This window comes from Macrotis lagotis, chromosome 4 (assembly GCF_037893015.1).
Source record: "Macrotis lagotis isolate mMagLag1 chromosome 4, bilby.v1.9.chrom.fasta, whole genome shotgun sequence".
Taxonomy (NCBI): Eukaryota; Metazoa; Chordata; class Mammalia; order Peramelemorphia; family Peramelidae; genus Macrotis; species Macrotis lagotis.
In genome coordinates this window covers 167622540-167636820 of record NC_133661.1, presented here as the reverse complement: position 1 = coordinate 167636820, position 14281 = coordinate 167622540, and the positions used below count along the sequence as shown (strand labels likewise).

Genomic DNA, 14281 nt, shown 5'->3' with positions numbered 1-14281 from the left:
GATAGCATGCAAAACTACTTAAAACCGTTCAGAACATATACTTCTGAATATAAACTTCTTGATCACGGAAAATCTGCTAAGTGTAAAGACTATGAAAACTTTATTGAAATTCTAAAATACAAATTAGATACAGAAGAAAGTCCCACATAAATATCCATACCAACATTTAAAAATTTACATCAGTAACCAAAGGAAACTTACCTTAAAACAGTGTTTCAAAGTGTTAGACAATTCTCTTTTGAAATAGCTCCTGCTTTCTTTTGGAAAATTACTAACTTTGCCTTCATTTCCAGATGTGAACTGAATGTGTAATTGAGATGGCCCTGCCATGGAACAACTGTGCTTAAGGCTGGATGGACAACAGGAAAAATTTGGATAAGTTCCTCCCAATGAAATACTTCTTTGTAAAGTGTGATGGGGTTTGCATGTCTGTAAATTTAATCTTTCCAATTCTCTTTCAATATTTATCTGACAGTCCACATTTGGGGGAGATGGCAGGCACGCAGATGTGCTATGGATCAGCTTAATATACTTTGAACTAGAATTAACTTTAAACTCCACTGCTGATATTTTTGGTTTACATAGACCATTGGCTATTTCATTCTTTGAGAAAGATGCTCTTTGTTGGTTGAAATGCAGTGCAACACAAGAACAGCCATCAGATGATTTTTCACAAACCAACTGTTTAGAACTATTATTTGAAATAAAAATGTTTTGTTCCCATGAACCATTCTCATGAAGTGGCCTAATGTGTCTAATTTTCTCTGGAGCACAAATGGATTTAGATAGCCGAAGTCCGCTTACTGATGTGGAAAGAAATCCTTTAGAAGCAGAACCATCTTCAATTTCTGCAAGTTCACTGGAAGAAATAATGAACTGATGGGAAGTTTGATAAGATCCTTTTCCTGGTAAAGTAGCTGAACTTGTTGGTGAAGCTGGTGGAGTGCTAGAAGGAGTCTTAGGGAAAATTAGCAAAGATGAGCAACATTTTTGTGAAATTTTAGATTTCTTTCTCCCAGGCAATTTCATCATCTCCAATCCTTGCTCCAAGTTATCCTGGTCAAAAGGAATTATACTGCTACTTGTTGAAATAACTTCTTGTGGAATAGTATTAATATTTATCAAACTTTTCTTAGTTGTGCCTTTACTGGATAAATTCCCAAAGAAAAGAGAAGCATCACTTGAAGGAAAGGTACTACTTTCATTGATACAGTTATTATGTAAACCATCAACACTTGTACGTGTACATGATCCATTATCCCTGGTTAAAATATTGCATAGGTTGTCACTGGTGGAAGGGATTTTTAATTGGCTGAAATCATTTTTAGTAGTCAATTTATCATCCTCTGTGGCTCCACTATAAATTCCTTCCTTAAATAAACAGGTAGATGCTTCATCTTCACCAGTAGTTACAATGTTGTCAGACTTTAGATATCCACTGTACCTGGTAGGCTGTAGTGAAATCTGTAGAAAGGTGCTCTTTTTGCTAATATTTTGAGATGAAGGCTCAGATGTTCTTTCCCGAGACTCAGTATTTTCCTGTGCTTGAGGAGGTAAACTAGGACTCAGCTTTGTGAGTATAATGTTAGATGCTGAAATTTCTGTTGATCTTTTGAAGGACATATGAGCATTATTATCCAATTCATCTCCAGAGGTTTCCAAAAGCAGGGAAGTACTGCTTCTTCTTGCTGCAAAATGCAATTGTAACTTTTGCGCCATTTCTCATTTCTAAACATGTTAGCAAGTGAAAGTCATAACAAAAATCTCTGAAGAAAGACTAAAAGCAGCTGTACCACATTTGAAGACAAACTCATGGGTAGTCTATTTAAAAGAACTTTAAAACTGTAGCTTTTATCCAAAACAAAATGGAGATAATAGTTTTATCAAAGAAGCAGACAACTTATTCAAGAACTTGGGGTTTCAAAAAATCTTGAATTCTTAGTAGTCAAAATGCCTTCACTTACAAAACACTTGAATTCCAACGTTGTTTAAGCTGAGCTGCAGTCCTCTGCCTCAAACACGGCCAACCTTGTTTCAATTATACCTTCTCCCATTTGCATGAATGAGTAACACAAGAACAACAATCCACTAGCATTTCAAGTTTGAACAGTATTTTTCTCTCTGGCTTCACTAGGTGAACTATTTAACTATTTGAATCAATGTTCTGAAACTTTCTTCAGAGAAGCTTAACCACTAATATTTTTACCAAAAGGTATAGAATTACAGGAAGTTGGTTGGAATGAAGTCCCATGTAATTGAGTATCAAATCAAGGACTGAATTTCCAAACAGTAACCATACCAGGAACCCAGTTAAGTGGGTTGATATGAGAGGAAATATTTACCAATGATAATTTTTAGATTCCAAAATGCACAGTTTTAATAAGTCAGGAATGCCAAAATGGTGGGGAAAATTCTTGTCATCGATTCAAACAGGTAAGGATTTTATTTTTTAACTAATTTTATTTAAAAAAAGGAAATTTAAGGTAAATTAGCCTAGTGAATGTTATTCTTGTCACAAAAATTAAGCCATTCTAAAAAAAAAAAGATATTTTAAAGAGGTTGTCACTAGTTATTTTCTCCTGTAACTGGAATGCCCATTTCAGCCAAGTGGTACAATTTTAAAATCATTCCATTTATATTCTGAATATCAAAACTGCCAAGAAGAGGTCTAAGTAAATACTCCATAAAAAAATTCTTATTTGACCCTCCCTCTCCAAAAAGCATTTATACCTCCAACAGTTTCAACTCACAGTATTTTACTCCACTATTTTTCCAATCGACCCAGTTAAGAGTGTTGTGCTAAGAAGTCAAAAAAAGGACTTAACACTTCAAATAAACACATCTGAAAGCCAAATGTCCTGACAGCCTGTAAAAAGCTCTTTGCTGGCCTCTAGTGGCACTTGCAATTCAACAGGCTTTGCCATCCAATATACATAAATACACACTATGCTGTGTGTTTATTTTCATAAACAAAGAACACATTTGTTTTACACTGGGTACTAAGTACTCTTCTACAATACTGTGAAATTAATTGCTGCAGCTGATAAAACTCATTATTTTCAGTTCTTTGTTAATATTTATTTTATTATGAGCCTAGTGGTAATAGAAGTTGAAAATTTTATTTTTTTCCCCTAAAAAGTCATTGATCAAGTTTGGTATTTTACTTAAAAGAAAAAAAAATTCATTTAAAAAAATCCTAGGGTGGCTAGGTGACGTAGTAGATAAAACACCGGCCTTGGAGTCAGGAGTACTTGGGTTCAAATCTGGTCTCAGACACTTAGTGATTGCCTAGCTGTGTGGCCTTGGGCAAGCCACTTAACCCCATTTGCCTTGCGAAAAAAGTAAAAAAAAAATTAAAAATATCCTAGAATGTTTTCAAAATCCAGTACCTGACTTTTAGTCAGAACTCCAGTAAATAAAAATATGCAAATTAAAATATCAGAAACAAGTAAAACAGTTCAGTTTTTAAAATTACAGATTAATTAACCCATATCATATTCAAGTTGCCTCTTCTAAGCAAATACATAAAACTTCAACAAGTTTTGTTTCAAAAAACTGTAATGACACCCTTGAGTTTTTAAATATTATTTTTAATCAAATAAATCATGGAAAACAAATAAAGAAATATTTTTAAGTTGCATTTCTAATAAAATATTAACATGTAGAACAGGTAAATGTTAAAAATACTAAGATTTTGCTTTAGATAAGCAACTTAATCTAGAATCACAAGTGGCTTTTAACTAATGTGATCATTTACTGAATTCTAAGGTCTTGTACTCTGAAGTATGGGATTTCTTAAGTTGCATTTTTTGAATGTAAACTGACAAAGCAGAGGAATACCAGCATAAATAAGGCTACTTATGTGCTTAAGTCAAAATCTAGAAACTAGTTTCATCTTCTACATTAATATTTATATCATCTTTTATTATTGTTGCAACTTGAAGAAATAATATAAAATTTGGGTCAGGTTAAAGAGGAAGTATAAGATTAACATATGCCAGAATTTGTATTTTTGATAAACAAATTACTGAAAGAGTAGACAGTCTAAGTGAGTGTGGATCCCAAAACACCAAAATTCTGAATTAATTCATTTTCTCCAAAGTAAAGAAGCCAGGGTAATTAATTATCTACCAGGATTGATTCGCCAGTACACAAAAACTATTTAAAAAGAAGGAAGCCTCAGACAGTCAAAAGATTTTCTTTAAATGTTTATATGGAAGGTTTATTGATCACAAGGTACGGTCACTCACAGATTGAACTATGAAACCAAATATGTTCAAGTGAGCTACAAGGTAATAAGTATTTAAATGGTAGAAAATTTTAGAGGCTTAAATCAGTTTGATGCCAATAAAAAGCAAAATGTTTCCAATTCTGGGCATAGATAGATATTTCACTGGTTTCCAAATCACCTTTCCTTTTTTGGGTTTGGGTGGTGAAGTGAGATAATTCAAGTCTAAAAATTTGTCTTTTAAGGGAGGCCACCTTTAAGAAAAAGTATTGGGAACTTGGTGCAAAATGTAACACTGATCTTAAGTATGAAAGACTGGGAAGAATCATGTTTTAAAGAAAAAGGGTCAGCCCTACTGCTAATAATAGTAACTGACATTTATATATCAATTTAATCAAAATTACATAATTTTATCAACAGGTGCTAAAAAAAGGTGTTTGACAAAATTCTAAATTTGGCCGCATTAAAAATGCATAGGATGGGAGCAGCTACACCAGTCCTGGAGTCAGGAGGACCTGAGTTCTAATCCGACCTCAGATACTTTTTTTTTAAGTTTTTGCAAGGCAAATAGGGTTAAGTGTCTTGCCCAAGGTCATACAACTAAGTAATTATTAAGTGTCTGAGGTCGGATTTGAACTCAGGTACTCCTGACTCTAGGGCTGATGCACTATCCACTGTGCCACCTAGCTGCTCTGACCTCAGATATTTAATAATTACCTAGCTGTGTGACCTTGGGCAAGTCACTTAACCCCATTGCCTTGCACAAAAACAAACAAAAAGAATGCATAGGAATAAATAAACCTTTCCTTAATAAAGTCAATAATTGCAATCATCTCTCAACATGTGCAGGCCCCCCTTTCAAGGTTTTTATTATTTTGGGTTGACCACTGACAATTAAATGGGAATTTTAAAAAATCTGTGGAGGGGGTGGCTAGGTGGCGCAGTGGATAGAGCAACGGCCCTAGAATCAGGAATACCTGAGTTCAAATCTGGCCTCAGTCACCTAATAATTACCTAGCTATGTGACCTTGGGCAAGCCACTTAACCCCATTGCCTTGCAAAAGAAGAAAATTTTGTGGGGTAATGTAGAAATTCACAGATGACATGCTCATGTAAATAAAACTAAAAATTTTCTACTATCATCAACACTTAAGTACCTTATATTATAAATCTTTATAATTTATTACCACAAAGATATATACATTAATTTATTTTAAATAATTTGTTTGTTTAAAGCTTCTATGCACTAAAATACTATGGACTGCATATCTCTTTGAGAATACCTCCTCTTTGTCTTTCTTCCCTCCAGACTCAGTCATATGATCCGTGTATCTTGAACTTTTCATAAGATCTACGAAACTTTTGCTGCAGCTGTACCTAAGGCTGCAAAGATTCTGCAGAGCATGTGAGAAAGTAATCTCTCATATAGAGACTGCAACTTTTTTTTTGGGGGGGTGTAGTTTTCCTTGTTTTATGTGTTAAATAAATAGCATCAGAATTATTAAAAATAAAATTTGGGGTGAGGCCTAGAGTTATTTGCAGTTTTTCACATTCATGAGAGTGGTGTGTCCCTAACTCTGCATATTTTGAGGGACTATATCTATATCCAAGAGGCAATATATGTAATGGAGAAAAGTTAAAGGCATTTCCAATATGATTTAGGGTAATATGAGGTTGTCCAATATTGCCACTACCATTTAAATCAATTCTATAGTTATAGAAACAAAATCAGAAATTAATGAAATAAACATAGTAGAGATAGTAAATTCTATTTTGGTATTCCTAAATAAATTCAGGCTAATCTATGGGGGTCAAATTAAATAACACACTAGGAAGATCAATTTATTTGATTATCATATTACAGAAATCAGGATGCATAAGTGTTTATGCATAGAAAATAGCAAAGATTAGTTAGCTACATTGGAAAGAAGGCATTTCTCAATTTAGAGGATTCATGATACTATGGAGACTCATACTTGTTTCATCCAGAAAAGAACATTAAGAAATCAAGTGCCTTGCTTCTTTAGGTTGACTAGAATATTAGGGGGATGAACATCTACCTTAAAGGTGAAGCATATCTACAATTACAAAGATTTCATGGTCTAAAATTAATCAGATCCAGTTAGAGTTTTGCTACAAAGTAAATACTTAAAAAGTTCCATTTTTTGAAGAGGAAAATTAAATTCTAGTCCCATGACAGTTCGTTTTTTTTAAAATTTTGATCTTGACAAACACGAATAGTACCACAAAAAAGCAAAGTAGATGGTTAAAGAAATTTACTCTGAAGTTTTTTTAATATATATATATATATTAAATTGTTCTAGGTCTCCTATAAATACAAAAACAAGTAACCAAGGATAGTCTGAAATAGGCTTACAAAATTAAAAACTCTGGGCAACTGAAGGATTTTGATATAGCATTTTATGTATTCATTTCCTAACAATCATTTCATTTTATTAAAATCTGGTTCAATTTTTCACCTGTGCCAAATATTCATTTACTGACTTATTACTAGCAGTGGAATTGAAAACTGGCTCCTCTTTGCCAGTAGAAATAAGTAAATCAATACAGGAAGAGTGAAGAATTGTTACTGTCCATTAAATTAAACTGCTTCAGAGAAACTAGAGAAGTCCTCTCCCCAAGTCTTGGACTCCTGAGAGCATTCTGAATAAATGACTGGAAGGATGGTTACTATGACAGAAATGAGAAATGTGAGAGATGGAAGGAACTTTAAGGATTATCTAGTCCAAATTGCTTATTTTTCAAGGAAGAAAATGATTCAAAAAACTGTCTTCAGTCCATATTCCTAACCTTTTTATAATATGAATATTTATGCGAACATTATAATAAACTCTAATCAGCTGTTTAATCAACAGAATTGAATATGCCTAAGTTAATATCTTAATTACCATTTTATGTCTTATTAGTTGACTATTAGATAAGAGTAAAATTCAAACCCAAGATTTAAGTGTGCTGGAAAAAAGAATAGTGCTATGAAAGTGATGTAAGGGATAACATAAGAATAATGTTAATATACAAAATTCTCTTTCATGTCATAAGTCATCAAGTCCTTCATTTCAATTTTCTTAATGATCACTGCCTTTTCATTCATTGTTCTAACAGAAAATAACTTACCAAACGATTTTCGTCAAATACTTCAAAAAGAAGCCAGTGCTGATGTGGATGGACCTAAGGGAAAAAAAAGCAGAAAATTTATTTTTGTTTATTAAAAAAAAAAAAAAAAGACTATTTTGGGGGCGGCTAGGTGGCACAGTGAATAAAGCACCAGCCTTGGAGTCAGGAGTGCCTGAGTTCAAATCCGGCCTCAGACACTTAATAATTACCTAGCTGTGTGGCCTTGGGCAAGCCATTTAACCCCATTGCCTTGAAAAAAATCTAAAAAAAAAAAACAAAAAAAAAGACTATTTGGCTTAAAGATATTCAACAAATCAAGGCTTAGAATATTAGACATTTTATAATAATATCCTAATCAAGAAACTGTTTTCAAAACCATGTTGAAAATTCAAAACTATTATATAGTACTTACAATCAAGTATTAATAAAGTATATTTTAAGAGTTATATGATAGAAGGTAACTATTTTAACTGCCACACTAAAGCCAAATTCATAATATAGTGAAGTTTATTTTTTAAATAAAAAGTTACATATTATGATTACTTATTTTAAATTTCTATGCCCTCAGATTTCTTTTATTAGTCAAAAAAACAGAGTGGTAAGCCAAAATAAATATTTTGAAAATATCTACTAGGTTACTGGTTTTAAGAAGAACCTCTTCTAGAGGCTTCTTCAGGTTCTTCTAAAAGTTATTAAGAAAACTGTTCAAAAATATGATAAACTTTTACTTTTGATTGCTGACTCTCATTTTAAATATTTATATTTGGTAGTATGTCCTTTTTTAAAAAGAGTATAGATAATATTTCCTAGATGGGCATGACATTTACATTTTTATTTTCCAAAAAGTCTAAATAATAACAATAAGAAAATAATAAAGTGAGGTTGGGGAAGTTACTCAGGCTAAATTCCTTCATCAAGGATATCCTAATCATTTTCCCACAAGAAAAATTCCCGAATTATAATGATATTGTAGGGTAGGCATATGAGAAAACACTTTCTTTTTAAATATTTATTTTCTACGGTACAGGATATAAAAGAGTAAGATTTTGTCTCTTTACTCTAAAATATACATGAATATTTAATTGAAATCATTTAAGGATAAGTAAGATTTCTAAAGGGCAAGAGGAAATAAAGATCCAAAAAACAACATGGAATTTATACTCAATTCAAGAAACATTTATTATGTGCAAGGTACAGTTCAAAACCCCAGGGCTACAGAGATGGAAATACAACAACAAAAACCTTTAAGAAGCTTACATGGGGGGAGTTAGGTGGTGCAGTAGATAAAGCACTGGTCTTGGAGTCAGGGGAACCTGAGTTCAAATCCGACCTCAGACACTTAATAATTACCTAGCTGTGTGACCTCACTCCTTGCAAAAAAAAAAACAACAACAACAACAACAAAGAAGCTTACATGGAATAAGATAAAACTGAATTAAAGTTATATCATTGAGAGCCCTGAAGTCTAGAAGGAGATGTTCAAAGTTGAGGCTGCTAAGGAAGAACCTCACTCCAAATCCTATCCCAGACACTATTTCAGTACTATTCAGGCTTCTTCCCTGTAAATAGCACCATCCTTTTAGGGATTTTGTGAGGATCAAATTAGAGAACAGATATGGTTATTTGCTATTGTGTATTTTGAACCTAATCTATCTCACCCATATAGCATTCTATTTCTCAGCCAATACCAAATCATTTTGATGATTACCACTTTGTAATACTGTTTGAGAGCTGATAGTGCTTGGTTATCTTCCTTCACATATTTTTTCCCACGGATTTTCTTGATGTTCTTAATCTTTTATTCTTTCAAGTGAATTTTGTAACTACTTTTTTCTATCTCTATAAAATAATTATTTGGTAGCTAGATTGGTTTGGCACCGAATAAGTAAATTAATATTTTTCCAATTGTTTAGACCTGACTTAATTTATGTGAAAAAATCATTTTGTGATTGTGTTCAAATAGTTCCTAGGTCTGTTTTGGCAGGCAGACTCTCAAGTATTTTTATCTTCATTATTTTAAATGGAATTTCTCTATGTCTTGCAGCAGGACTTTTTGGGCAAGATTTAAAAATGCTGATATTTATGAGGATTTCTCTCATATCCTGAAAATTTGCTAAAATTGTTAATTATTTTAATTATTTTTTAGCTGATTCTCTAGGATTCTCAAAAGCTACAATCATATTACCTGTAAAAGAGTGATAGCGTTGTTTCTTCACTGCCTAATTTAATTTCATCCATTTCTTTTTCTTGTTTTATTGCTATTACTAGCATTTCAAGTACAATACTAAATAATAGTAATAAAGGAGATCTTTGCTTTACCCCTGATTTTACTGAGAATGCTTCTAACTTATTCTCATTAGAAATAATACTTGCTGAAGGTTTTCGATAAATTTTATCATTTTTAAGGAAAGCTCCATTTGGTTTTCTGGTGCCTGTACTAAGTGGTATATTTTCTCAAAAGCTTTTTATGTATCTACTGAGATAATGTGATTTATGCTGGTTTTGTTATTGATTTGGTCAATTATGCTAACAGTTTTCCTAACAATAAATTAGACTTGCATTCTAGCATAAATCTCACCTAGTCACAGGGTATGATCTTTGTGATATAGTGTTATAACTTCTTGCTAGTATTTCCTATCAATTTTTTGCATCAACATTCATTAAGGAATTGGTGTTTAGGTTTCTTCTGTTTTTGCTTTTCCTTTGGAATGAGAACCATCTTTGTGTCATCAAAGGAATTTGTTGGTAAGATTCTGTCTTTGCTTATTTTTCCAAATAGCTCATATAGTATTGGAATTAATTGTTCTTTAAGTGTTGGGTAGAATTCACTTGTGAACCCATATGGTCCTAGTGATTTTTCTTAAGGAGATCATTTACGGCTTGATCAATTTCTGTTTCTAAAATAGGATTATTTAAGTATTCTATTTCTTCTGTTAATCTGGGCAATTTATATTTTCATAATATTGATCAATTTTACTTTAACTAGGCAAAACATCTCCTTATGACTGCTTTAATTTCTCCTTCACTAGTAATGAATTAATTCTTCTCATTTTTGATAATGGTAATTATGGTCTGTTTTTTAATCAAATTAATAAATTCTTTATCTCTTTTACTTTTTGTTGAGTTTTTTCCATAAACTCATTAATTCAATGGTTCTCTTATTTTCCATTTTATTAATCTCTTCAGAGTTTCAGAATTTCCAATTTGGTGTTTAATTGGGGATTTTTAATTTGTTCTTTTTCTAGTTATTTTAGTTGTACATTCAATACACTAATCTGTTCTTTCTCTATTTCAATGATCTAAATGTTTCGAGATATATATTTTCCCCTTTATACTTTACCAGCATTACATAAATTTTATTGTCTCATTGCTATCATTCTCTTTAATGAAACTACTGTTTCTGTGATTTCTTCTTTGACCACTTATACATTAGGATTGGATTATTTAGTTTTCATTAAATTTCAATCTATATTTCCCATATTTTAAAATCCCACATTTCTTCTCTTCCACTCCAGTCAACCTTCTAAGTTGTCTTAGGCTGGAACATTGCTTCAACTGGACTGTCTACTAATTTTGTCACTCCGGAATTCGTTTGAGGTATTACTTTAAAGTTGTTTGGAGGGGAATTTGGGAGAGCTCCAGTTCTACTATGTTGGCTCTACCTCAGATTGTCTCCATTTTCATCCACACCCTCTCTCTAAAGAATAGGTTTTACTCTCTTTTTTCTCACTCTCCTTCTGTTTCTCCCTTTCTCTCCCTTTTCATTTTCTGTCTATTCTTTTCCTTCTTCCCCTGTTCTCCCTACCTTATCCCAGAGATTCTGAACCCCCAGATGCTAGTATTAAAAAGCTGCTATAAAGTGGGAAAGGACCAATAGGTACATAAGTATCTACAACAGGTTTGTTGTATAGTAGTAAAGAACTGGAAAAGTACTGTCAATCTATTGGGAAATGGTTAAATTATGATTTATGAATGTAATGGAGAATCATAAAAAATGATAAAACATTTCAGAGAAAATTGGCAAGACTAGTATGAACCAATGCAGTTAAGGAAGTAGAACCAGAATAATTTGTACAATAACAATACTATGAAGAAACACATTTTGAAAGTCTTGGCAACTCCAAAAGCACTGAGCCATCACAACTTGAAAGGGCTGGTGATGAAATATGCCACATATATCTACCTTCTGACAATGAAGCAATGAATTCAAGGGGTAAAGGAAAAAATTTCAAAACAATATGATCAATGGATAGTTATTTTGCTTAAATAGTCAAATTTAATAGAATTGTTCATTCTTTGAAAGGGGGATAGATAAATGATAGAGGAGTAGCATAAGTTATCAATACACACACACACACACACACACACACACACACAGTTGAATCATTTTTTAAATTTTTTACTTTTTTTTTTTTTTTTTTTAGAATTTTGCAAGGCAAATGGGGTTACGTGGCTTGCCCAAGGCCACACAGCTAGGTAATTATTAAGTGTCTGAGCCCGGATTTGAACCCAGGTACTCCTGACTCCAAGGCTGGTGCTTTACTGCACCACCTAGCTGCCCCTGAATCATTTTTTTTTAAACCACAAAAGAGAACAGAAGGATGGTCAGTAGGAAACAACAGACTTGAAGCTGAATGAACAACCTCCTTTTTCAGTTCTCTGTATATGTTCTCATCTCATCAATCATTTAATCAACAAGACTTCATTAACCATCTGCTTTGTGTGAGGCACTGTGCTAGGGGTCAGGAATACAAGTACCCAAAAAAAAAAAAAAAAAGAAATCTCAACTTGTGATATGTTTACATTCTGTCTGAGGAAGCAATGTAGTGGGGATCAAAAAAAGTTCCATACAGAGGATGGTACTTAAGCTGTGCCTGAAAGGAAGCAAGGAACTTGATAAAGTAGAGGTTAAGGAGGGGATACATTCCAAGTTTGGAGGATAGCCAAAAAAAATTATTTTGGAAGAAATATGTAATATATATAAAGAGAGACAACTGAATTAGCTGTTGCAATAAACTAGATGAGAATTGATGAGGACTTAACTAAACTGGTATTTGTTTGAGTAAAGAGGAGTCAGGTGTGAGACATGTGGTAGATGTAGAAATGGATATGTGGGTGAGCAAGAATGAAAAGTTGAGGATAATACCCCAAAAATGAACTTAGGAGACAAAGAATGACTGAGTTTAGAAGAAGGGAAGAATTCCAGAAGGAATGTAATGAATTCAATTTTGGACATACTGAGGTCAAGATTTCTTGGATATATCCCATCTGAAATGTCCCAAAGGCAACTAATGATGCTGTAATAAAGCTCAGGGGAGAGACTGGTAATGAATATTAAGGTTCAAATAGTTTTTAAAAATCAAACTTAAAAATTCTGAAAATCACTGCTTAAACAGGATATTAAGTTGGAGAGCATACAAAGGAGGAGGATCTAGAATAATTGAGTCTTTAATTCACTTTTTTATGAACTTCAATTGAAAGAACAGGAGATGTTAAACCTAGAGAAGAGAATACTTTATGGGGTCATTCAAATGATAAAAATATTCTTTAACTCTTTGAAGATTGTCATTTGAAAGAAAGATCAGATCAGTTCTGCTTTTAACCAGGAGTAAGGTATAGAAGCTGTAGAATTAAATTTAAGTTTGATATCAGAGAAAACTTTCTAACAGCACCTAGGTGCAAAATGCAGTCTACATCTTTCCCTTAATCCTAATTCCTCATACCAAAAATAATTAATACTAATATATAAATATATTTATCAAAATATATATGTACAATGCTAACTTGACTGTTTGCCACTGTAGGGAGGAGTGTGGCAAGAAAGGGTAGATGGGAATTTTGTAACTTGAAAATATGCATGTGCAAATGGATGAAAATAAATAAATTTTTTAAAATTGCAGTCTATAAAGGTTCCAATATGTTCCTTGCAATAACAACCACCACTATAACCTAAATTCTATTATACCTATAAAGGATAGTCACACCCTTGAACGTTCCATCACCTCATGAATTTACCTCCACAATCAAGAACTCTCTGAAATTCCTTTATTCAATTATAATTTTCTATCAGTGACATCTGTCTATTCCTCATAGACCTATTCCTCACTGACCCTCAATCCTACTATCCTTATCATTACTTTTCTGGGTCATCAACCCAATCATTCCAACTATGCTGTTCTCTACTCTGGAATTATTTGTTCTCCTGTCTTATCAGGTCACCCCTTGCCAAACTCAAATCATCTGTCACCTCCCCAGAACTCAAATCATCTGTCACCTCCACTACTACTCATAAAGTAATAAATGAAGCTGGACAAAGTTTACAAAACTCCGATGTCTGGGTCCCCTACAATTATAGTAATTTGATCTCTACTGGGACCTCCTAGCAGTGACACTGGCAGTACTCTTCCAACATCAATTCTATATCCCACTCACTCCAGAGGTTACCCCAAACTATTCCTTCTTTTTCTAAACCTCCAAATATTACCTCTTTCTGACCCTCACAGCTGAGAACTTTACTTCATATTTCATTGAAAAAAAAAATAGAAGTGTGGCAGCTAGGTGGAACAGTGAATAGAGCACCAGCCCTGGAGTCAGGGGGATCTGAGTTCACATCCAATCTCAGACACTTAATAATTACCTAGCTGTGTGACCTTGGGCAAGTCATTTAACCCCAATGCCTTGCAAAAAAAAAAGAAAAAACAAAAGAAAAAAAAGAAAAAATTAGAAGCCATTCACCAATTCCCTCTTTTTCTATATCTTACAAGTCCTTCATATCATCCCCAATTCTCTACTCCTTTACTCTAATTTCAAATGATAGAATAGCTTTCTTGCCAAGCTCAATACCTTTGCATATATCCTTGACCACAACTCCTACATTCTCTAAGAGATTACTCCCATAATTATCCCATTTCTTTCTCT

At 33.0% G+C, this 14281-nt stretch overlaps 1 protein-coding gene across 4 annotated transcripts in view; it reads right to left on the bottom strand.

Annotated features, from left to right (window-relative positions):
• The window catches only part of NEDD4 (NEDD4 E3 ubiquitin protein ligase), a 158635-nt gene that overhangs the window by 102908 nt on the left and 41446 nt on the right, over positions 1-14281 (bottom strand). For 3 of the 4 annotated variants that reach the window (XM_074234613.1, XM_074234612.1, XM_074234614.1), the window contains exon 5: positions 7364-7417. In XM_074234613.1, the coding sequence (XP_074090714.1) occupies positions 7364-7417 (54 nt within the window). Of the gene's footprint in view, positions 1-201; positions 3624-7363; positions 7418-14281 lie in introns of those variants that run through there. The other variant, XM_074234615.1, reaches the window with a different exon arrangement.